This window comes from Populus euphratica, unplaced genomic scaffold (assembly GCF_000495115.2).
Source record: "Populus euphratica unplaced genomic scaffold, PopEup_1.0 scaffold2.1, whole genome shotgun sequence".
NCBI lineage: Eukaryota > Viridiplantae > Streptophyta > Magnoliopsida > Malpighiales > Salicaceae > Populus > Populus euphratica.
The window spans coordinates 962,545-988,518 of NW_011499846.1; the positions used below are offsets into that span (position 1 = coordinate 962,545).

Below are 25,974 nucleotides of genomic sequence, written 5' to 3' on the forward strand. Positions count from 1 at the left end.
GGTCATTCAAATCTAAAAAAAACACAAACTTGACACAGCCCACCAACACTTAGGTTCATAAAGATCATAGGTTTGATAATTCATCGGACTCACATATCTTTGCCTAGTCTAGGAATATGATGGATTTGGTATCATGGATAAGACATCTCGCTAAACTCACACACGTTTAGATTCAGAGCTTGACTAAGCCCTGAAAGTTTGGTATTTCGCTGGACCCACACATGTTTAAGTTTAGTGTCCGGCTAAGCTCAAGAAATTAAGACGGATTTGACATCTTACTAAATCCATATATATTTGAAATCAAAACATGGTTAAACTTAGAAAAGATAGGTCTGATAATTTATCAAGCCTATAAACATCTAAACTGTTAACTTATCAAACCCATAAATATATAAGCTCATACTTAACTAAATTCATAGATTATAAGTTTGGTAGTTTGGCAATTTATTAAATCCTTGTATAGTTTAGCTCAATACTTAACTTAACTGAACAAATATATTTGTTACAATCTCTTCTTCGATCATCCTTTTCAATGGCAGTTCTTTAAAGGAAAACAATAAGCATTGATCATCACATGCTACACTAACATCACTAAAGATTCCGTGTACATTTATTTGAGAAGGTTCATTTTGGATTTGTTATATTATATTTATTATTTATTAGATAAAATAATTATTTAAAAAGAATTTTGAGTTTGATTCAATATTTATCGAATTTAAGTTAAATTAACATCATTAAACCAGCCTCTATCTTGGAACTAGCCCCCCTTGCCAGGAGATACCTGGCGTATTAACATTTTCATATAATTATGTATTCATCAGAAAAATAAAATTCATAAATATTACATAATCATCATCATTTTTTTGTAATTAATTAATGTCGCAGAAATTTGGTGTTTGGCAATCACTAGGAAAAAAAACAAATAAAAAGTTGAAAGATTTTTCTTGCATCAATCTTCTCAAGAGGTCGATCCCAGAAAAAAATTCCTCCCAAGAGACAGTTCACTGGTTGATCCCTAGAGTTTGAGCCGATTTAGCAAATCAAGTTGCACTCTCTTTTGCAAGTTCTGAAAATCAAAGTATGATCCTTGGTTACAGAGGACCTCCTTGTTCACGATTGCCCTTCTTTATCTCAGCAATGAAGTTAAGGCTACTCGACCAAAAACAAAAAAAAGGACGGCAGATTTGAGAGTCCACATTTCCTCCATGTCAACGTCCACGAAATAGTTAGCCCTTCATTTTGGAAAATAAGAACAAAAGAAGAGGCACGTATCATGCCATGTCCCTCCACCCTTCTAAAGTAATTCCATTATAGCTGGTTTGTTTCTATCATACATGCCAGAATTATAAGGGGGGATAAGCAATAAGTTGCATTAGAACAACAAAGAAAAAAGAATCTGCAAAATAAATGGGTTAGCAGATATATATTGTGAACCAAGAAAAACTGCAGAACCAGTACTCTCCATATACAAAAAATGCAGCTTCATGATTACGCTATAAATTCTTCTATACTAGGGATGTGTAATTATCAGGTAAGCCAACAACCAAAACAACATCATTACAACCTAAAATGAGGAGTAAATAAACAGGAAGATCAAAAACCAAGCCACAAAGTCATGATTTATAATCTGTAATGTTTTGAATAAATGAGTAGGAAAATACAATAAAGCCCTTGAAGGCTTAGATGTAGGAATAAAGTAAATGAGGGGTATAGTAGTAATTGACTAAATACATGATAAATATAAATAAGGAGTCATGGATCCGGAATTCGGGTCGTGACATAATCACACCTTGTTTTTCAAATTCATAAGTCATAATAAATAAACAGGAAGATCAAAAACCAAGCCACAAAGTCATGATTTATAATCACACCTTGTTTTGCAAATTCAGCAGTCGTCAAACTTTATATTAAAATCCTCTTATATTTTTTTTTAACAAGATTTGCGATCTTTTATAGATCTAAGTCTTTTAAAAAAGATAATATTATAGATACTTAATTTTCTTTAATTAAGATTATTTTACTAAATGATATGAAAATACATATATAGTTTGTGGTTTATTAGTTAATATATTTTATAACTATTATTTCATCCCTAAATGTGATAAGATTCACTTTCTATGATTTGACAATATTTTCATATAACAAATGTCACATATTTTTTTAAAAAATAAAAAATAGCATTATTTTAATCGATTGAAAATAAAGAAACAAAGTTAACATACCGAGGATATGCCGATTGGATCAAAGAATAATTTAGCTAGATTTTATTTTGGTGATGACATGAACATTCTTTTTCACAATTTATTTTGGTGGTGACACATACAGTTAAGAGGGTTGTTCTGTTTTTAAGCGTAAGGGTTCTATTCGTCTGAAAACTAGCCAAAAATATCTGGAAAAAAAAATAGCCAAAAATACTACCATGCACATATAGAGATAAAAACAAAACCCACTCACTCTAAAATATTTAAATATTAACGTTTCATCGTGTTTTATTTTGTTTGCATTGCGTTGGTGATCAGAATCATGATGTAGAGAGAGATGTAAAGAAATTGTATACCTAGCTAGCCTCGGATATATTATTAAAGAATTATTTTATTTAAAAATTTAATCTGTTAGATGGAATTCTAGAATATAATTTATATTATTTTTTTAAAAAAAAATTTAATAATTAAAGTTTTTAAATAAAATAATTCTTTAATATGTATATTTTCATCCAAGTATATTTTCAATATAAATCTAATTACAGAGAAGACGGGAAAAAAGAAAGAAGAAAAATAATCTTCTTTAATCTTGTCGTTTCAAGAATTAGCAGACTTCAATGACCAAAAGATGATATAACATTAATTATTAACTAATAATTTTCGTTCGTAAACATTCACGGCTAAATAGATCGAGGATTGATGTGTGCAAGATTCAGATTTAACTTTAACTTGTGGCTACCGAATTACGATGATATTATCCCGAAATACGATGATTGTGGCCTTTGAAAGGAACTAGCACCTTCCTGTAAGAAGTTTTCTTTGGGGAGTGACATTTTTTGTTCTCTAGTTGGGAACATGGTGGGCTCTAACACCACCAATTACATGTGAGTCTTTGTCAAGTTCCATGAAAACAAGTCACTTAGTCATTTATACTCAAACAGATTGCTCCGTTCCAGTGGTCTTGATCTAGAAAAGGGGGTGGAGGAAGAGAAAGAAGCAAGCCCACCATTAAATTGATGAAAACTTTCCATGCTTCACACAAGAGGTAACATTAATTCCTCAAGATTCCTTGATGATGGTAGATTTTTGGTGGTGCCAAGACTTTTCTTGCACGCGGTGACTACCATTAGCAAGTTGCAGTTGCTGTCTTGGTCCACGCACAGTAAGGTCTTGTATGATACTTCCATTCAATGTTATCAGAACGAACCGTACCTTAAACTGGTCTTGCGTTTTCATTCATCAATTTCCAAGTTAATCCGAACAGTCTAGCTGGGTTCTAATAAATGTTTCTCTATTCACCTTATCAAATGGAGATTGTATTAATTACTTTTGAGTACATTCTATGAATTTGATTATAACATGTTGCTTTATGTTTTAAAATCTATATTTTATTGATGTGATTCTTGTTGTACATTCTTAAATTAAAAACTTTTTTACTGTAAACCCCACTATGTTGGATTAAAAAATACATTATGAAGCTACAGCAGTCAATATATAAGAGTAAAAAATAATTATTAAGTTTTATAACTGGAAGAGTAAGATTTATCTAATGCGTGGCTCTTGAAGACAGCTCGGCAATTGAGTAAGAGTATCAATCGACTAATGATCAACCACATTATTAATAATGAGCTCCAATTATTATAGAGTTGGTTTCGCTTGTACATATCATATGGGAAAGATTAAACCTAGTTAGGCTGGATTTCAACATGGTAACTCGATTAAATTGGTTTGGTTTGTATTAGTTTTAATTTATAACTTGTTTGAAGGTTGATTTAGTTAACATTTAATTGATTTAGCTGATTAGGTAAAATATAGATAAAATGCTATTAATTTAACTTTAATAATTTTAATTTACATCCAAAACAACTTCTGAATAAACCCATTTGGATTGTAATGGATAGATATCAACGACATAAAAAAAAATTATATATACGTGGAGGATATCGTGCTGACATCCTTCTTCTGAATTCGCTATATAAGAACAAGCCTAGACAACTTTACTACAGAATTCTCCAAAGACTATCTCCTCCCATTAAACATTGCACATGGCTTCTCATCGCAATGTTCTCTTGTATAAGTTGTGGATTTGCTTTATCACTATCCTATACTTCACTGAAACATTATCACAAACCGACAATTATATTGTTCACATGGATTTATCCGTGATGCCCAAATCCTTTTCAGGCCAGCATCATTGGTACTTGGCCACTCTTGCTTCTGTATCTGATGTCGCTGATAGTAGCACTGCCAGGGCCAGTGAAGCCACTTTGACGGCCTCTTCTAAGCTTCTTTATAGTTATACTCATGTTGTCAATGGTTTTAGTGCTAGTCTCACTCCTTCTGAGCTCGAGGCTTTAAAAAGGTCTCCAGGCTACATTTCTTCCATTAAGGACTTACCTGTTAAACATGACACAACTCATTCACCCAAATATCTTGGCCTTACGCCTCAGTCCCCAGCATGGAAGGCGTCGAACTATGGTGACGGTATCATTATTGGGTTGGTGGACACAGGTGCCTGGCCAGAAAGCGAGAGTTACAATGACCATGGAATGCCTGAAATTCCAAAGACATGGAAAGGAGAATGTGAGAGTGGCACTCAATTCAACTCCTTAATGTGCAACAAAAAGCTCATTGGAGCTCGATTTTTCAACAAAGGCCTGATCGCAAAGTATCCCAACATCACCATATCTATGAATTCGACACGCGACACGGAAGGTCATGGGACCCACACATCTACCACAGCTGCTGGAAATTTTGTGGAAGGTGCATCATATTTCGGCTATGCCAAAGGAACTGCTAGTGGCGTGGCTCCACGGGCGCATGTAGCCATGTACAAGGCTCTGTGGGATGAAGGTTCTTATACAACCGATTTAATTGCTGCAATTGATCAAGCAATTAGCGATGGCGTAGATGTATTATCTATGTCGTTGGGCTTGGATGGACTTCCTTTGAATGAAGACCCTATTGCCTTGGCAACATTTGCAGCCGTAGAGAAGAATATATTCGTGTCTACTTCTGCTGGAAACGAAGGGCCTTTCCACGAGACACTACACAATGGCATACCTTGGGTGTTAACGGTTGCTGCTGGCACTCTGGACCGTGGATTTGATGCAGTTTTGACACTTGGCAATGGAATTCCAATCACAGGCTCATCTTTCTATTTGGGGAGTTCATCATTTAGCGACGTACCAATCGTTTTCATGGATGACTGTCACACAATGAGCGAATTGATTAAAATTGGACCGAAGATTGTGGTCTGTGAAGGTGCGTTTGACAGCAATGACTTAAGTGACCAAGTTGAAAATGTCAGCCGCGCAAATGTTACTGCAGGTGTCTTCATAACAAATTTCACAGACACTGAGGAATTCATCGGGAATGGATTTCCAGTTGTGATTGTGAGTTTAAAGGATGGGAAAACCATCATAGATTACATCAAAAGCAGCAACAGTCCACAAGCAAGCGCAGAATTTCGGAAAACAGATCTGGGGATTGAACCAGCTCCGAGACTCACTAGTTACAGTTCTAGAGGGCCATCCGCGAGCTGTCCATTGGTCATGAAGCCTGACATTATGGCTCCTGGTTCACTAATCTTAGCTGCATGGCCTCAAAATATTGCTGTGGATTCGAACAATTCACAGCCTATGTTCAGCAATTTCAATATATTGTCAGGGACATCCATGGCTTGTCCGCATGCAGCTGGAGTGGCCGCACTCCTGAGGAAGGCACACCCTGATTGGAGCCCAGCTGCTATTCGATCAGCCATGATTACCACTGCTGATACAATGGATAACACCATGGAACCTATTAAAGATATTGGTTTTGGTAATAGAATAAATCCAGCTACCCCTCTAGACATGGGAGCTGGACAAGTTAACCCCAACAAAGCTCTAGACCCGGGTCTCATTTATGATGTTAATTCAACTGATTATGTGAGATTACTTTGTGCCACAAATTTCACTGAAAAACAGATCCAAGTTATCACAAGATCATCTTCTACCGATTGTTCCAACCCATCCAGTGACCTCAACTACCCTTCTTTTATTGCCTACTTCAATGAGAAAAACTCGCCATCAAATCTGACCATTGTGCGAGAATTTCATAGGACAGTGACCAATGTTGGAGAGGGAACGTGTACTTACACAGTAAGTGTGACTCCCATGAGTGGGTTAAAAGTCAATGTCATGCCAGACAAGTTGGAGTTCAAGACAAAGTACGAGAAGCTAAGCTACAAACTGACTATTGAAGGTCCAGCACTTCTGGACGAAACAGTGACCTTTGGTTATCTCAATTGGGCTGATGCTGGGGGTAAACATGTTGTCAAGAGTCCCATAGCGGCAACAAGTTTGAGCCCAGAATTGTCTTTGAAGAATTAATTAACTGACTTGTATACTCTACAAGTTAACTTATATAGCTTTTAATAAATTATATATAATTGGTGAAGGAACTTTCCTGGAAAGGACCATTTTTTTTTTTGTGTGGTTGCTGTCATAGTTGCTCACACATATCCATCACGAGGAAGAAACAAACAGTAAGCCAATCAAGCTGTTTATAATTGACAAAACGTAACACAATTTCTTTATAGATAAATTCGAGCTGTTAATTTGTTGCATGTGCAGAAGTTAGCCCCATTATAATGAAATATCTGAATGTTTCTATATTTTAATTATCATCTTAATTATTAGGAATGCATATGATTTAGACCGTAGAAAATTGATATAAATAGATAATTTTAAATAAAAATTATCAGATCCAGACCAGCTGGATTGTGAGTTTTCATATTTGATATAAAAACAAAGTTATTTTGAATTAAAAATAAAATAAAATGAAGATACGAGTGACCGAGGATAAAACGTTATCAAAACTTCTTTTGCTTTCTTAAGAACGTTATCCATACATCTAGCTATTGTAATATCACGATACAATTTTGACGATCTTTTACAACCATATCAAGAAAACGTAAGTAACTTTACCTTATAACAATTCACGACAGGACCATACTATAACAACTATATAATATAAAATACACCTTCCCCGTGTTAATCCCACGCCGACAAGTATAGCCAGAGCCCGTGACTCCAGGCATTAGAAAGCAGTGCTGGGGCAGTCTACTGATGTGACGTATATGATGACAGTTCCCCTTTCTCAAGATAGGTAGAGTCAGGGGCGGAATCAGGGGGCCGGCTTCGAGGAAAATTTTTAAGACAATTTCATACATGGTTTTAAAAACCACTGAAGACATGGTTTAAAAAAACCATGTAAAACTGTCTGAAATTGTTTAAGACAATTTCAGACATTGTTTTAAAAAAAATTCAGACAATAATTTTAAAAAAACTATTGTTAATTTACAATTTGAAGTTGATCAAAATACAATGGTAAAACTGTTACATTTAATGACAAAAAGCTACAGTAATGACTCGTTAAAATAGTCACGTTAGTGGTTAATCTTGATATTAAATAATTATATTAAGCCACGTGTTAAAAAAGAAGACATTAGAAAAAGCATTCTAGAAAAGAAGACACGTTGAAGTGTCATAAACCTAAAACAACAAGACAATGTATATTTCCTATATCAATAATAAATAAAGCATTCTATATGCCATAAAATAATTCAAAGATCATTAAAAAAAAAAATTAAAGGCACTTGGCAGTGAAAACCAACAAATAAACATTAGTATACGAGATTCCTAAAATTGATTTCATCTAACCATCTGTTTCTAAGGTATTGTTTACAAAATTATTGAAAATATTATTTTTCATAACTATCAAAAAAAAATACCACCAAATTATAACAGTCACAAAATGAAGGATTACAGTAAATCAAATCAAAATAAACACCCAGAGATTATCAAGAAAAATCAATAAGGTGAAATAATCTAAGTATTTACCTTTAATTTGAATAATATCATCTAAATAAAATGGTCGAGTACATTAAAATAATTTAAAAATATTAAAAATAAAGTAAATTAAACATTATTATTTTGATTAAAAATATTATTTGACAGAAAAATTATTTGATTTAGAAATCACCAGTTTATCCCACAACGATTTTTATAACTATGAAAATAAGTATAAAATCACCAGCCAACGCAGTCAAGATGCTGGATGAGAGACAATGTGTTCAATATACAGAATCTCTAAAACTTGCATGGGCTGTAGTTGAATTTGTGACGGGATGACAGAGAACAGTGGTCCAAGATGCAGAATTTCTCCACGTTTTCAGGTCCACCCATTTTGGACGCTGGATTTCCTCGATTTTCTTTCCACTCAACAATTCCTGCCAGCCCATACTCTCACATGTTCTGGCTGAGAAATGGAGAAAGCTAGCTGCAAGCATCTGCCCATTACTGAATGGAATAGATATAAAGCTAAGAAAACTACAAACTTTGATCATCAATTTGTCAGTTAAGAAGATGAGATTTTGCAGCCATTTCTTCCACCAATTTTCAGCTTCATATAGTCAATCGGATGATTCAAGAAAATCTAATAAAGGGGTGGCTTATCATGGAAGATGGAGATCCGATGTGGCTGGTTTGATGCCCATAGAAATGGACCATGATATCGGTGTCATCATCCATGGCATGGCTTACGTATGAGCTATACATTTTTCCAAGTAATTAAGAACTTTTGATCCAACTTTATCCTCTCATGGCTGGCTTAGCGGCACTTCACATCATCCCCGCCGAAGAAGATGTGAAAACTGAAAAGTTCGGACTCGTCAGAAGAACCTAATAGTTTGGATGCTATGGCGTGCACACATAATTCTATGAATATCAAATATTTGATTGAAGTTATTTGACTAAAAATTCAACTTTTAATTTTTGATGGAAGTGATTAAGATTGATTCATGTATAATGAAAAATAAAAAGTTAAGCTTTTTCAAATTTTAAAATCACAATTAAAACATAAAACAATGTTAGTATAACATGTTAAAAAAATTTAACTCAATTCAATAATTAAATATCTATGTTGTTTATAAATCTTAAACTTGAGAACTTTTAAACCTGATCCACTTTAGTTTTTAATTCAATTTTAATTAAAAATAATAATAAAAATTACTATTTAGTTTTTAATTCAATTTTAATTAAAAATAAAAAAAATTACTATTCTAATAAATAATGCTTCATAAAGAGAAATGTAATTCCAATAAATAATGCTTCATGAAAAAGAATATGATAAAACTTAATAAATAATGCTTCATGAAAAAGAATATAATAAAACTGTCTTCTCAATTAATTCAATTCTAATTAATTATGTTTAGAATTTAAATGATTGCATCAATTAAAAAAAATCAGAAAATACCTTATTAATCTAATTCTTATTAATCTAATGAATGAATTAGTTCAAGATTCAAAAAAATATGTAATAATTTTCAGTTTCGATTCCGTATTTGAATTATGTAGATAGTATAAAGGTCATTGTTATTTTAGTACAGTCCTTTCCTAGGAGCTAAGAGAGCCCACCAGTAAAGGCAGCTCTTCAATCGAAGCCTGAATGGGCTACCGTGTCGCATATTCATGGGCTGGAAGATCCGAGTCCGGTTGATAAAATTTTGTGTTGTCTCCCCAGCGTCTTCAGAAGTCTAATTATATAGTTACTTTTTAAAATAATTTTTATTTAAAAAGTTATATTAATAATATATATTTTTTATTTTTTAAAATTTATTTTTAAAATAAACACATAAAAATAATTTAAAAATATAAAAAATATATTAATTTAAAAAATAAAATTCAATTTTTTTGAAACTCAATGACAAACTATAATAAATTAAAATTAAATCAAATGAGCATTAGTTAATGAATTTCTTCAACAAAACTAAAGTATAGAAGTAAAAAAATATAAAACCTTTATTGCTAACTAGAAAAAATATAAAAATTTTGTTCACAATCTAATTTAACATTTAAAATCATAGCTGTGAATATAGACCCCTCTAACTACAAGTATTTTAATTTTAATAGTACTTAATTTAATTATAATATAATTAATTTTTGTTGGTAAGTTTTTCATGTCGTGGAGATTGATTCGTGACAGGACCGACCAGATGAAACAGGAGTGGGTTCACACGCCCAGATCTGCGATCACTAGACCTTTAATGACTAAAATGCCCTTATCCTTTCCTTGGAATTCCACCTTTTGCCCAATGGGCTCGTTAGACGGCACCGCCTATCATGGTTGGAAAGTGCTGCTGACATTGGAAATGGATAGTTTCCCCCTTTTTTTAATTTCTAAAATACTTTTATTAACCATGTTATTTAATAAAAAAAACACTCTAATTTTCTCTACTTCTCGGAGATTGTGCAGTGATCCAGGATAAATTATACACTGCATAATTGGGTTGCGATTATTTGTAAAATATTTTTCATTTTTTAAAAAAAATCTATGAAATATAATTTTTTTTTTTAAAAAATGTTTATTAATTGGGAATGGAAATTATTTTTTCAAATCTTCACTTTTTTTGAAAAAATCAAAGACATTAAAATAGTTGTTTTTTCAAATTCTACGCTATAAAAATAAGGTTCGTGTTTGGAAGGCATGTATTTTATACTTGTTTAAAAAAGTATTTAATAAATATGTTTCTTTAATTTAAAAAAAGTATTTTTTTAAAAGTAAAGATATAAAACACAAGAATCATGGGGATGCCAGTTCAAATAACGTGAGACAGCATCCTTCCACATGTGTTCACATGTCCATTCAAAGCCCAAAGTCACGAGCAACGTCATTAAACATGTTCTGGAATTTATATCAATTTAGGTAGAAATTGATCTGTCATGTCCAGTCAAATACGTTTAAGCGGATAAATCAATTAGCGAATTAATCACCCTGTCAAAACTTAAATGAATTCTGGCGTTATTTTTTTTCTAAAATATATTTTTTAAAAATCTTTAAATTATAATGATCCAAGCTGAGTTTTATAACTTTATTCCCGAGCTTATAGCCTCGATTTCCTTTATTGTCATGCAATTTTTCCCTCTCATTTTTCTGTGCCAGTTTCAGTTATTGGCAATGCAAAATAGTCTAGAGAGGCAGTCAAGTTAAACCCACGGGACTATGGAGTGCATTACCCTGTACGGAATGCTTTGATCCATGGATAATTCTTTTTTATAAATGAAAATAATAACTTGTGTAATTTGTGTAGAAGGAGATGAAAATATAATAATCTTAATACGGGGAAGATGGTGGTCGAATAATCTAAGATTATGCTTAGTTTGTGTTTAAAAATATGTTTTGTTGAAGTGAAAAGGAATTAAATATAAAATAAATACGTTTATAAATCTATTTTGAAATGAGTTTTTATATTTTAAAAATATAAAATACATAAAATTATATATTTTTATCTCTATTATCTTGTATTTTTTTACATTAAGATAACAAGCTAACACTATCTATTTTATTAAAAAACAAATCCAACATAAAAGCATAATTATACCTTAACTTCGAGTTCGCTATGGCTCAGTGGCCCAAATTGTTCTCGCACCATGATTTTTCATCATCCTCGGATCCTAACGGTGAATCATCAATGGTACGACTCCATTTTTTTTTTCCTTTTTCTATCCTTAAAAGATAGTTTAAACCATTATAGATATTAAACTTGACATGATTTAAAGAATTGATTAAAACTTGTTAGGATTTGAAATTTAAACTTGATTAAATTTTTAATTAAATTAGATAAGATATTAATATTTAAAATTCAGTCTAACAATAATATTTGTTTGAATTCAAGAAAGTTGACTGATAAAATATAGATTAATTTAATATGACTATAACATTTTCTTATCAATCTAGATAACTGTATTTTATAACTACATGTATAGGAAAGACAACACCGAAAAATTGTCTTGGCACGATAATTTAGCCAAAATTGTGTTATTTTTTTACTTCAAGTAATTTTTTTATTTTTAAATTATTTTAGTATACTGTTAACAAAATAATTTTTTAAAGATAAAAAATAAATTATTTAAATAAAAAAAACTTTTAAAAATAATATTTGCTACTTTACCCAACATTCACACTGAATAACAGATACGATGTGCGGTGCCACCTGTGAATTGACTGTCACGTAATTAGCTCCTCGCCTCTTCCTCTACCAAACCCTAACAATATATTACATCTTAACCCTGACAGATTGACACGAAACACCTGTTCTATCTTCGTGCTACAAACATTCCATGCCTTAAGTGCCCACGAGCTGACAAACCCAACCTCTCTCAATTTCCACACGGTCACCATCATTTCCAGCAAGCCCACGGAGAAAAAAACCCCAAATTCTCCAATTTTATATGACTCAGTGCTCAATCAAAGCAAAATCTGATTAAGACCTAAGAGCGTGTTTGCATTCTTTGAGGACACTCCACAAAAAAATGCACGCCAAGACAGACTCAGAGGTCACTAGTCTAGCACCCTCATCCCCCACAAGATCTCCTCGCCGGCCAGTCTACTACGTACAGAGCCCATCACGTGACTCTCACGATGGAGAGAAAACTACGACGTCTTTTCATTCCACCCCTGTACTCAGCCCCATGGGATCCCCACCTCATTCTCACTCCTCTGTTGGCCGCCACTCGCGTGAATCCTCTTCGAGCCGGTTTTCTGGGTCGCTGAAGCCTGGATCGCGCAAGATCTCACCAAACGATGCGTCTAGAGGGGGTCGAAAGGGACAAAAGCAGTGGAAAGAGTGTGATGTTATTGAAGAAGAAGGACTTCTTGATGATGAAGAGCGTCGAAAGGGTCTCCCTCGTAAATGCTATTTCCTAGCTTTTGTTGTTGGTTTCTTTATCCTGTTCTCTTTTTTTTCTTTGATTCTTTGGGGGGCAAGCAGGCAACAGAAACCCAAGATCACAATGAAGGTATACTATATTTTAATTTATTCTCACGAAAATTATTACAATTGAGGAAATTGGTTGGCTTTAATTAGTTTATTCTCTTGCAGAGTGTTACATTTGAGCAATTTAGAATCCAAGCTGGTTCTGATTCAACAGGAGTAGCAACTGATATGATCTCTGTGAACTCCACAGTGAGGATGACCTATCGCAACAAAGGAACATTTTTCGGAGTCCATGTGACATCAACACCTGTGGATCTATCCTACTCTGAAATCACTTTAGCATCAGGAAGTGTAAGCCAACTGAAATCTTGCTTTTCCTATATTAGTTCAAAAGAAATGAAGATATTCCTGAAAGTTCTCTAATTTGGTGATTTGGGTATTGCAGATCAAGAAGTTTTACCAGTCAAGGAAGAGCCAGAGATCGGTAGCGATATCTCTTATCAGCGATAAAATACCATTATACGGGAGTGGGGCTGCGTTTAGCAGTTCAACAGGGACAGCTACATTACCAGTGCCTCTAAAATTGAACTTCGTTGTTAGATCAAAAGCATACGTTTTGGGAAAATTGGTTAAGCCAAAATTCAACAAGAGAATCGAGTGTGATTTCACTTTTGATCCAAAGAAGCTCAACGTGCGAATCTCGCTCCACAAGGCTTGCACATATGATTGATCATCTGTCATCACATGAAGAGGAATTTCACATTTTTTCTTTTAATTCATTATTTTGTTTCGAGGACAAGAACCTAGAAAGTCAGTGTGGAAATGGAAAACAGCTCAGCAGGCAAACAGGGCAAGGCGAGTCACACACGGTATTGGACCTTTTGGTTTGCCCAGCTGCCCATTGGGAGAAAATAACGCCTTGCATTCGGCGGTGCGTTGTGAGTTGTGAGTGGTGACTCTCTATTTGTTTATTTTCCCTACACATGTATTATATATATATATGGCTAGAATATGATGTAAACATGAGTGTTAATTCATGTGTTAGCGCTACCATTCGTGTAATTTAGTTCTTTGATAAAGCTTTACCCCACGATGTAATCTTGTTCACAAGTTATTTTCCTTTGGTCTCTTAGAATTCATCAAGTGGCCTGTTAAATTTGTTAGCTGTAGCCTTTATCTGCTTTAAATTTCTTTCATTTCAGAGTAATTGGGGTTCGATAATTGGTAAACGTGGTGTTAGACCTCGTCTCTTTCGAAAACAAATCCATCGGTAAAATTTGAGGGATTGCGCACCCCATTCCACGGCAAAATATGACAAAATTCAGCTTTCTTCTTCCCACAGCCTCTAAAAAAATGTCATTTAAGGTAACATTTGGTTACAGTATTAAAAAAAAGATAGAGATAATATTTGATAATTATTTTAACATAAAAGAGTCAGAATTAATTAAGACAAAGGTAATATATACCCTCTCTGTATTTTTTATTTATTAATTTTAAAATGTAAAAATTCATTCAAAATAATATAATTATTTTTATGTTTTTATTCTTGTTTTTTAACCAAATATATTTTTATCTCCATAATCTTTTTTTTTTCTATTTCAATACATAATCAAACACATACTAAAATATATAATGTACAAATTTTAAGCGAATCTACCTACTCTGTAGAATTCCCTTTACAAATAATCGATTTATCCCTTAAGTGATTGTAGATTTCAGAGCGACATATCTTTCCCTTAATATTATTAATCCTAGAATTTGAATTCAAAAATACCACAAAAAAAAAATCTTTAACAACCAAATCATAATCTTCCAATTATTGAGACAATAATATGAAAATGATAGCTTGGATATTAATCAAAGCATCTAAAGCGCCGCATCGATTCCTTGTCTTCTCCAGTGTCGGACAAATCATGAGGTGAAGCCCCCTGAATCTGTGCACATGCTAACCAGCAAGGACATGGTCGATAAATAATAATAAATTTGGCGTCGACTATTAGCGAGGAGAACCAATAACAATCCATCCCGTCATCTTCAACTACATTTACAGCAACTTTGATTTTTTCACCTAATTTTTTAATCATTGCATGATCTTTAGCATCGAAAAATCTCGCATTAGACTTTAATGGAGGTGAGCCGTGCACCCACTCGTTTTCCACACTCTAATTAATGCCGATGAATTTGAAAAGGAAGATGATGAGAAAAGGAACAAAAAACAATGCCATTATAGTTATAGATCAGGAAGGAAGGAGGGTCTCTTGTTATCTTGGAAGACTTGATGGATGGCGTATGATGCAATTTTGCTCACTCAAATACTCAATGGTGATGGCTTCCTGGTTGCCATCCTAGAAATGGTGAGGGTGACAAGCATCCATTATAGACTGAAAACAGTGCACCTGTGATTTTCTTTCTCCTCCTCTGTTTCTTTAACCATCTCCCTTCTTTCTTTTTTTTCTAAAAAGCAACAATGTAGGGACTTGTTTGAACACTTGGCTCTTTATTTAGAAATACTGAAATTAACATTGTCAAATTAGGGGATCAAAATGAAACAAAAACGGTGTCGAATCACTCCATTCCTTGCATAAAACGACGCCAAAAAGATAGGACAATTACAAAAACCAACTCTTTCTTTTTTTAAAAAAAGATGGAGATAAAAAAATGTTTTTATCCCTGTTTTCAGATACCAAATATAATGTTTTTTTTTAATCTTATACTTGTCTCTTGCATCGTGTATATACTTCCAGACTCAACTCAAGAAACAAAAACAATAAATCAAGACCTTGTTCTTGGATAAATAGAACGAGGGAAATTTAGTGCAAGCAGGTGAAATAACTGTGCTGTGATAAGAAGAATTGCTTTGAAACTAGTGATTTTATAATAAGATTTCACTAATTATTCGCTGCAACCTTAAGTTTTTTCGCTGAGGTAAGACGCACAAATTCAATAAAATGCTGTCTCAACACAGGCCCAGCGAAAGCAGTCGTAACTTAGAAAACGCTTTCCTTTCCGGGATGGACAAACCAAATAATTTCACTACACATATGGGAAAAATGAACGAAAGAGAAAGCAAAATCAAGCAAGCTCTTATCTCCTGCAGTGAGTGATACAAGAGCAACCTCTGGTGTAAGGGTTAGCCTGTCCTCTTGATCGGAAACAGTTATGGGTATAGTAAGACCTCCCTGAGCGAGCTGGGCAAGGTACCCTGTTTGCAGAGAGAGCACCATAAGATAAGTAATAGTGCTTTGCTCTCCCATGCAGAGACCTCCTATGAGAGCCGGCGCCATACTCTTCGTCTTCACTGTCACTTAACTCATCGGAGACAGACAATGCTGATGGCCATTCAAGATCTTCACTCGTCAGCTGGATGAAATCCTTTAAATCAACCTGAGCTTTAACAACAATGAGAAAAGTTAAGGAGGCAGCAATCAAACCCAGAGCTGAAACCCTCATGGTTGCAGGATTTCCTATTGTACTAGCAAAAATGACTGGAGAGTGGAGATTGTGGGACCTAGAATATATAGGAGAGCGTTGAAATTATTAATGTGGATTGGGGTTCGTGACATCTAGTATAACCTCCATAAATTAATAACTTGATTTATTAATGTGGAAACTTGAAAGATGGAATGAAGTGAAATTATTATTTTGGATCGGGTTTGTTTCATGTGGATCTAAAACTTGATTTAAATTTAGTTTGTTTTGAATCAGATCAAACTTGCATAACCCAACAAATTAGCCTGCATGTAATCTAATTATCTGGAGTAAACTCGAGTGAAATCAAGATGGGTTAATCCAAAGAAGTTTTTTTTTTTTAATACAACATCGTTTTGAGATAACCGAACAATCCAGATCCTCATCCGATTATGATTTCATATCAGGATTGACAATTATGATCGATAAACACGGAGTCACGTGGAAATGGGAATTTTTTTTTTGGATACATGAAAGGGATTTTATATGTTCACTGGAATTGGGGTGGGGACACTGCATTCACAACCCTTGCCAGTTTGCCTGCCTTAATTAACGCTGCTTCTTGTGCGGTGCTGAAACATGCCATTTCTTTAAACATATTGATTCTGAATTTGTTTTTGTTTCGGTCTGATTCATCCAATACAGACAGCTGTAGATCACTATTCTCTGTGCAACTGGGCTTCACAGGTAACATGTTCTTCGTGTACTCTTCACATTCACTGTCCTTTTTCCTTTTTCCTTTTTGTTTTTTTTTTTTTGAACTTCTTAGTCTTCACGTTCAGTTCATGGGATAGACCCAGAACCATTATCATCGACGTAAAATTTTGAATGTAAAATCAGAAAATATTTGAAAATAAGACAAGGGAGCAGATTAATTATATAAAATCTTCCTGCCTGTGCCTGGTGAGAATGTAATCTCCTTATCTCCGTCTTAATATTCATATTGATGAACATATTCATAGCTCATGAATTACTACTAATCATAATATTTATTCTCATCACATAATTAATATACTTATATTCATATACTAAAATATTTTAGAGGCTAAAAAATTATTAATTAATAAATATAATAGCAGATATTTTTTGTTAACTAAACTCGAGCCCAAACTTATGATTCCACGGCCCCTCCAATCCACAATTGAGAATTCAAGACACAGAAAACTATAATAAAGATATTAAATTGCGTTGAGGATTAACCATGCCCGTACATTCAGTGCACTATTCACTACAGTAGAGGACTAATGTCTATGGCCTTGGCAAATAAAAAGAAGATGTTTTTTTATTTAGGAGTATTTTGGTATTTTTATATGAATAATTTATTATTGTTAATTTATTTTAAAGTAATTTTATTTATATAATATTTTTATATGAGTATATATGTATTTTTTGTTTTTCATATATAGTAGATTTATAAATATACCTTTAGATCTAAGAAAATTAATTTTTTGGGTCAAGAGTATTAAAGTTTTTTGGCTTCAATTTTATTGTTAATTGTTGGTTTGTATGGGGTTAGCGTAGTAATTTACCATTAAAATAATATTTTTAATTAGAAGAAGTTGTTGATATATATTCAATACATGTTAGCGATTGAGTGGTATTCACACCATCAAGTGACGCATGTAATATCACCTGGTAATCAAAATTGATTTTATACTATCTTTTTATAAGCATCACCCTGTCCTTTTTTATGTGGAAATTTACAATGGTTAAATTGTTGTTGGTGGCCCTTTGATTTTTTCTTTCTTTTTTTCCTAACAAGTAACGTGCTTCATTATCCTTTAATTGTTGTTGGTGGCCCTTTGATTTTTTTTTTTTTTTCCTAACAAGTACCGTGCTTCATTATCCTCTTTTTTTTTTTTACTTGTCAATTTCATCAATTCTCATTTTCTTGATTTTTTATTTCACTCATTTTCTATTTATAGTAATTCAATTACAATTTCTTATATGTTTTTTTTTAATTTAGTTCTTATTCTTTTAATTTTTAATTTTTTTCTTATCTCTTTTACATAAGTTTTTTATTTTTTTTCAATTTAGTATTTCAATTGTAATTCCTCGTGTATTTTGTTTTTAATTTAATTTCCTTTTTTTTTCAAAAAATTTCCCTAGCGCTTTTGTAGAAGTTTTTTCGTCTTTTAAATTCATTATTCAATTAAATTTTTTAATGTTTTATTTTTTTTTTACATTTATCCTCTTTCTTTTGATTTGTTTTTCATTTTATTAAAGCTATTTTTAGTTCAATTTAACCCTTTAATTAAAAATTTTATCCCTCTAATTAATTTTTTTCACTCTCACTTGTTTAGATCTTTATGATTAATTTTTTTTTTTATGGTTTTATCTTTTAAACATTTAAGTTGGAGATTTGGCTTTGTATAATCTCATTGCTCTACATTAATTTTTTTAGTATTGGTTTTATGATTATCTTTAAGTTTTTGCTATAAGTTTTTTTTGGTTTCATGATCCAAGTCATGAGTTTTACATGCTCTTTTTGAATAGAAGTATTTTTTTAGTTGTTCTATTTATGTTTGATTTTTCAAGATATTATTTTAATTCATCTATATATTTTTTTAATTTATAAAAAAAAATTATATTTTAAATAAAAAAATTTATTTTTAAATAATATTACTAATGTGTTTGGCCTTGAGTAATATTTTTTATAATGTGAGTTTATTCAATTAGTTTTATTTGTATTTAACTTTTAAGTCAAATGTTTTTTTAGGGTGTAAACTTATCTTTTACTAATTTAAATAAATAATTTTAATAAATATAATTAAATAAATACCTCATATGATTAAATATTTTAATTTATATTTATCTCTTGTATATTTTTTTAAATTTTTTTACAGATATTAATAGTATTTTTTTATTTACATTAATAATAATCGATTTATCTTCGCAAACAAACTTAGCCCTCTCTTTCAATTTCACGAGTTCGCCCGCTGACATATCTTTAATTATTGGGCAGGTGAGACGAAGGTTTTCCAATGATGTAGTTTTATTCACAACAATTTCCAGGGTTTTTATGTCTAATATTCTCTCCCAGACACATAAATCTATCAAGCATAGACTTAAGTACAAAAGGTGGGGAACAAACCCTTTTTTTTTTAAAAAAAAATCAGGATTCATAATCCAGATCCAAATCACTAACAACACAATAATCCTGATATTTTTTTAATTAATATAGATATTTGAGACAACTTATATATATTTTAATTAACTTTATAAATTCTAAAATTAATAACTATATAAATCTTTAATAATCTTAACTATATAAATCTTTAATAACCTTAAAAAATTCAAATTAATAATTATTAAAAAACAAACTCAAAACTTTAACAGTTTAAACTATTCCTTAAAATTAATAGCCCTATTGTTCTTAATTAGCCTAGCCAATTCACAGCTAGAATGGTTTCTCTGTAAATATTAACTACCTGAACTTTTCACTCCTTGGCCACTAAAGTATTAGTTTTAATGATCAAGCTATTACTGTTTTTGTTTTTATTTCTGTAGTTTTATATGCCTTTTATATTGATTCAGTGTATTTTTTAAAAAATAATTAATTTTTTAAAGTATTATCTCTGACATTTAAATTTTAAAACTTAAATAAAACAAACTTTCTTAACCACTAAAACAATCACTTAAATTACTATCAAATACAAATCACGTAGAAATCATATACACGACGTAGTTTAGCATCAAACACGGACAAGAAGCTAATACACTAGACCGGACCTAGCCCAATTAGTAGTGTCGAACGGTGAACCAAGAACCAGCCTAATTATTAATTAGCTAGACTATCGAGGCCTAAAAACAAACTCATAATAATTTCAGGCCCTTCTGGAAAATACAAAGAATCACCGCTATCGGCCACCTCGCCCTTCCCTATATGGACAGAGAGCCCATCTCTCTTCCCCCCCTCTCTCTCTAGAGTCTCCCTTCTCATCATGGCTCATCCCCAACACCAGTTTCAACAGCACTACCAACAACAACAACAACCTAAGAATTTGAGGTAAATTAGGCTAAAAAGGACAATTTCTACATTAATTTCTTCGGAAGCTAACGTTTTTTTTTTTTTTTTATCAATTTTTATGCAACCCAGGAATTTATATGCAATCGACGGCCAGATTTCTCCGGCAGTGGCCTATTTTAATCCCTCTAATTTGCAAGATCAGTCTCAGCATCCTCCCTATGTCCCTCCTTGTAAGTTTTCCGACTTCTCTTTTTACTGCTTGATTTATTTTTCTAGCTAATAAGTCATCGCGAACTCGACGGTGGATTTTTCAATTTATTTGCGTATGTTAATTAATTGAAAATGTCAGCTACTAATTATCTATCAATTTAGGATAAATCAAGCTTGATTATTTACAATTTGGCTACCAAGTTTTATGTAATTAGCTAGCATGGTCTTAAATCAAGTCATAAAATCTTGGGTATTTTGTGGTTGTTGTTCTAGTTCATGTGGTGGGGTTTGCTCCGGGTCCTGTCCCGGGTCCTGGGAATGATGGCAGTGATGGGGGACTTGAATTACAGTGGAATTATGGGCTAGAACCCAAGAGAAAGAGATTGAAGGAGCAAGATTTTTTGGAGAATAACTCCCAGATTTCCTCTGTTGATTTCTTGCAAGCACGATCAGTCTCAACTGGGTTAGGGTTGTCTCTTGACAATACCCGTGTTTCATCTTCCGGTGACTCGGCCTTGTTATCTCTTATTGGTGATGATATTGATAGTGAATTGCAGCGACAGGATGTGGAGGTCGATAAATTCCTCAAAATTCAGGTTGGGATTTGTTTAAAGATAACAGCTCTATTTCAATGCAAAATGAGCTTAACTGTTGCTATTTTTGTAGGTTTATTTGCTTCTCTTTCACTTTGTTACATTTTTTTGCTATTTCATCGCACTTCATTTAATTTGCAAATAGTGGTTGCTGCAGCTTCATTTAATATGCTTCTTATACTGATGTGTGTCATCTATGACCTATTAGTTTAAGTAAGTACTTGATTACTTCACATCCCATGATTCAGAATTAAGCAGTTTGTGTATTGGATCATGGATTTGTTTCTATATTGTCATGCAGTATTTTTCGCATGTTTGCCTCTTGTCATAGTTAGGTTTGCAAGGTGATACTTCATGATGCATGCATGCATGAATGCCATGCCGCTTCTAGGAATTTGAAGTCTGCCTGTCGATCATTTTCACTTCGAAAGCACTGTTTTTTCAAAATCTAGAATAATGAAATATAAGGATAATTGGGAAGAGTTGGTCCTCTGTTTCTCTCTTGCTGATGATTATGCTTCTTGTCAGTATTACTTCACTATTTATTTGCATCTACTTTAATATATTTATTCAATTAGATGTAAGCATTTGCTTGATGAATTGTTTTTGTAGGTTTAAAACTAATGTTGGACTACATTAAATCTATAGATTCTTCAACAAAGATGGAAATTGCTAATCCTAGATGCATGGTGGTGTGGTTGTCTTTTGTCTGAGGATCTTTATGTTGTTCAGTAATTCTCTTAGGTGGCACCATGTAAAACATTCAAAATCATTGGAGCTCAATGACAGCGTTCAACTTTCTAAGTAGAGTTCCTGAATTCCATTTGTTGTGGGAGTTAGTGTGAAAATTGTTTATAGAGGTATTCTGGAGGGTGTCATTCTTTAAATTTTTCCTTCGGCAGTTCATGTCCTTCCTGCTGTGAAGATTTGATAGGCTTTGCTTTTGTTTGAATTGATGGTTGTGGGGGAGAAGATGGGGCACACCCAACTGGTTTTACCTGCTGGACTTTATGGGAACTGTCTTTGCATTACTTGAATGTGTTTTTTTTTTCTTATTTTATTTTTTGCCTATAACGTTATCATAGTGTGAGGTGCTCAGAAAATATTTCTAACTTGCTTGTATGTCTAATAGGGTGATCGACTGCGGCAAACCATCCTAGAGAAGGTCCAAGCTGACCAACTTCAAACTATCTCGCTTGTGGAAGAAAAGGTTCTTCAAAAACTTCGTCAGAAAGAAGCAGAGGTGGAGAGCATTAATAAGAAGAACATAGAACTTGAAGAGAAAATGGAACAGTTGTCTATGGAAGCTGGTGCATGGCAGGAACGGGCCAGATACAATGAAAACATGATCAATGCCCTCAAGTTTAACATCCAGCAAGTCTATGCCCAAAGTAGAGATAGTAAAGAAGGTTGTGGTGACAGTGAGGTGGATGATACAGCTTCATGCTGCAATGGCCGTGCCATTGATTTTCACCTGCTTTCCAATGATAGTAATGACATGAAGGAGCTGATGACTTGTAAGGCTTGCCGAGTCAATGAAGTTTGCATGCTGTTGTTACCTTGTAAGCATCTCTGCCTCTGTAAGGATTGTGAAAGTAAGCTTAGTTTTTGTCCCCTGTGTCATTCCTCCAAGTTTATTGGCATGGAAGTCTATATGTAATGGGATACATATGAAAGCTCTAATGCTATCTAGTGTTAAACGCATTGTTCATGGCATTTTCATAATTGCATACTGCTTGCATACTGGTTGCTGTTGCACTTTTGTGGTGTAAATGTTTCTTCAAACGTTTTGCATACAAAAAGGCTTCCACGTGCAAGGGGATTCTTTATCCATTTGGATGGTTTGTGTATGAATTGAAAGGAACTGAAAATGCTATAAACAATTTGAAAATGTTGAAGTGAATTCTTCGTGTCATATATTTTTCTGGTGAGATGTTGAAGTTTCTTTTTGAAGTATTTTGAATTATGACATTTGTTGCTTCGCAAGGTTTGTCCTATCTCATTCAATAACTGGCAAATTTGTCCATGCTAATTTAGGAGTGTGACTAATAGTATTGCATCAAGTGCTAATGACACTCCACTTGTCTGTCCAGCCATATCATTCTTTGGCTGAAATTGGAGTGCCATTAACACATGGTGGAGTGCTATTACCTTCATCCCTATTTAGGCTCATGCTCACTAAATCTGCAAAGGCAAAACTTATTTGATATGATTTGTAAAAAGAGTAAATTACACTGTAATCAAATAATGTTGATCTACTATCAAAAGATGAAGGCAGTCAATTGTTGTAGAAAACATGCTCTAGTTAGAAACCAGGTCAGGATAACGATCTAGCATTGATGTTCTCTTTCCATTTGTATTTAATAGAATCTTGAGTTGCTTTATAATAATATCTGCTGTTTTTGGAGCTTCAATCTATAGTATGTTTCTCAATCTTACATAGATCGAGTTCCTTGTCTGCTTATTCATATGTCTTGGAAATTGCATGGTTCTTAATTTAGGGATATCTAGAGCATTGCACTCTGTTTTAATGAATTACATGGTTTAGAATAATCCTGGGTATACTTTAGTTATCGAATGTATTTTTCAATACCATTTTTCCCCAATGGACGAAATTTATACTGCAGTAACTCATTTGGCTTGAGATTATGGATATTGCTGGAGTCTTACCAAATATTTCATTACATTTTTTAATTCCATTTACTTTACATCAAGTTTTACTATATATATCATTACATTTTTTAGTAAGAATATTAATCTTGTAACAGTTGCTTGGTTGATTCTTTTCATGTGATTCAAGTAAACATCAAAATATTGTTGATATTTGTTGCTATATATTGGCTTTGAGATTATGGCTGTTGCTGGAGTGTGATGCAGCCATGTGTTGTGAGATGTAAGGGGTGTATGGAGGAAAACCATATCGCCTGGTGTGTGATATCCGATAGCTCTCTTTTTTGGTTCTCGGTAGCAGAATATTGTACGCTTTTAATATTTTCCTCTTAGCCCATGGAAGGGATCCAACCAAGGCCAGTTACCATTCTGGACCTTCGGTCTCAACCATAAAACAAAAATCTCGTATAGTTCAATTTAATTAAAATTAATCTTGAATTAATATTTCTGATTCTAAGCTTCCGTGTTCATTTTCTAGTTACAAGATTTTGCTTAATGGGTCAATCTATGGACTTGAAATTTAGCTTAGATTAGGTTAATGAAGATTTAGCTTAGATCAGGTTAATAAAAAACCTGGACATTAAACAAAACTGTTTTGTTTTAGATTTATTATTTTTTTAAAAAATTAGATTGATAAAAATTAACGTGCTCAATATATATATATATATATATATATATATATATATATATATTATCTTCAATTATATTTTTATATATAACGTGCTCAATATATATAGTGGCCTGACGACGACATACAGGGTCATCTGTTATATAACGTGCTCAATATATATAGTGGCTTGACGACGACATACAGGGTTTGATCACGAAATTTCCTACTAAATTTCCTTTTACTGGACCAAGAGCATTTTGATCACGAAACTGATGCTGGGCTGCACTGCCTGGTTTAACATTTGTTTGATTCTCGCTTAATAATAGGCTTGTGGATGTGTCCTTTTCAATTCCAATTCATCAGTAAAATAGTTTTTCGTTCATCTAAGGCAAATAATTATTGGAAAATTATCCTAACTATTTTATAATTTAATTATTTTTATATTTTAAAAAAAACAATTTACATTTCTAAACTTCCCTATACACATAACGCTTTACATCTTTTATCATCCTATAGTTTAATCTATTTTACATTCATCAAGGATGTAAATTTTAATATTTCAAACACAAGAACAAGTGTAAAAACAACTAAATTATATGATGGTAAGGTAATTTTTTCATAATTAATACTTATTTTATTGAAAACAGTATTAATTATCTAATAATATGCTTTTATTTTTCACTATAGATAGTCATCATCTAATTGTTAAATTCTTTTTTATGATATTCAAGCATGTAATTAAGAAAAAATAATAAACTTGGAGACAGATACATGGAGTGGGGGAGCGCAGGGAGGGGATGAGGTGGCCAAGAATATTACAGCATTAATTAGTCTGCCTGACAATGAAGAAGAAAACTCTTAACTGTTTTACGATTGATCCAGTGGTTCTATGAGCTTATCAGTAGCTCATCAGCAAAGAAACAATGGTATTTTTAAATTCTCCAGGCTCATCCTTCCCCTTTTATCTTCATTTTTTATTTATTCTTGTAGTTGTTAAATGTTTTTCGCTAATTGAATAATCTAGGGATTAATTTGAAAAAGGACTAGGCTTAATGAGTCTTAACTATTTATTTTAAAAAGAAATTGTTTTTTTCTAAATAAAAAATATCTTTGATATATTTAACTATTAGATTTAATCAAGTCAACCAAGATATTTATAAAGTACATAACTTTTCCTGTTTAACTAAAAACTAAAACAAATTAGAATCTGAATTTCAAGTTTTTTGGAAGCCGAGATTAATATTTTGGTCCAATGATCCAATTGGATTGGGCTGCGCTGGAACATAGTTAGGACTAGATCCATGCATCAAATGAAGTTTGTTAGAATGTCCCCCGAAGCGTCCTTGCTAAGCTTGTCTCAATGCACAAAAACCCGTGTGTGTGTGTGTATAATCCTATATTATAAATAAATTAATGGGTGTTGGATCTAATTTGAATTAGGTGGTTCTTTGGGATAAGATTATATAAATGTATGTCCGGAGAGGGAATATTTT

General features: G+C 32.7%; 4 protein-coding genes across 4 annotated transcripts; 3 read left to right on the forward strand and 1 right to left on the reverse strand.

The window, feature by feature from the left end:
• The first annotated feature begins 4,171 nt into the window (after positions 1-4,171).
• On the forward strand, positions 4,172-6,810 carry LOC105129315 (subtilisin-like protease). Its single transcript, XM_011031316.1, has one exon. It carries the CDS (start codon positions 4,247-4,249, stop codon positions 6,572-6,574), a length of 2,328 nt encoding a protein of 775 aa, XP_011029618.1. The 5' UTR covers positions 4,172-4,246; the 3' UTR covers positions 6,575-6,810.
• A 5,525-nt stretch (positions 6,811-12,335) lies between these two features.
• LOC105129340 (uncharacterized) lies at positions 12,336-14,123 on the forward strand. The gene is made up of 3 exons (XM_011031349.1): positions 12,336-13,042; positions 13,126-13,311; positions 13,406-14,123. The coding sequence occupies exons 1-3, from the start codon at positions 12,557-12,559 to the stop codon at positions 13,688-13,690; spliced, it is 957 nt and encodes a 318-aa protein (XP_011029651.1). The 5' UTR covers positions 12,336-12,556; the 3' UTR covers positions 13,691-14,123.
• A 1,655-nt stretch (positions 14,124-15,778) lies between these two features.
• LOC105129347 (protein RALF-like 34) lies at positions 15,779-16,483 on the reverse strand. The gene has a single exon (XM_011031358.1). The coding sequence runs from the start codon at positions 16,408-16,410 to the stop codon at positions 16,045-16,047; it is 366 nt and encodes a 121-aa protein (XP_011029660.1). The 5' UTR covers positions 16,411-16,483; the 3' UTR covers positions 15,779-16,044.
• A 3,769-nt stretch (positions 16,484-20,252) lies between these two features.
• Positions 20,253-23,104, forward strand: LOC105129355 (probable BOI-related E3 ubiquitin-protein ligase 2). The gene is made up of 4 exons (XM_011031372.1): positions 20,253-20,437; positions 20,528-20,628; positions 20,882-21,204; positions 22,334-23,104. The coding sequence occupies exons 1-4, from the start codon at positions 20,373-20,375 to the stop codon at positions 22,859-22,861; spliced, it is 1,017 nt and encodes a 338-aa protein (XP_011029674.1). The 5' UTR covers positions 20,253-20,372; the 3' UTR covers positions 22,862-23,104.
• Positions 23,105-25,974: the final 2,870 nt, after the last annotated feature.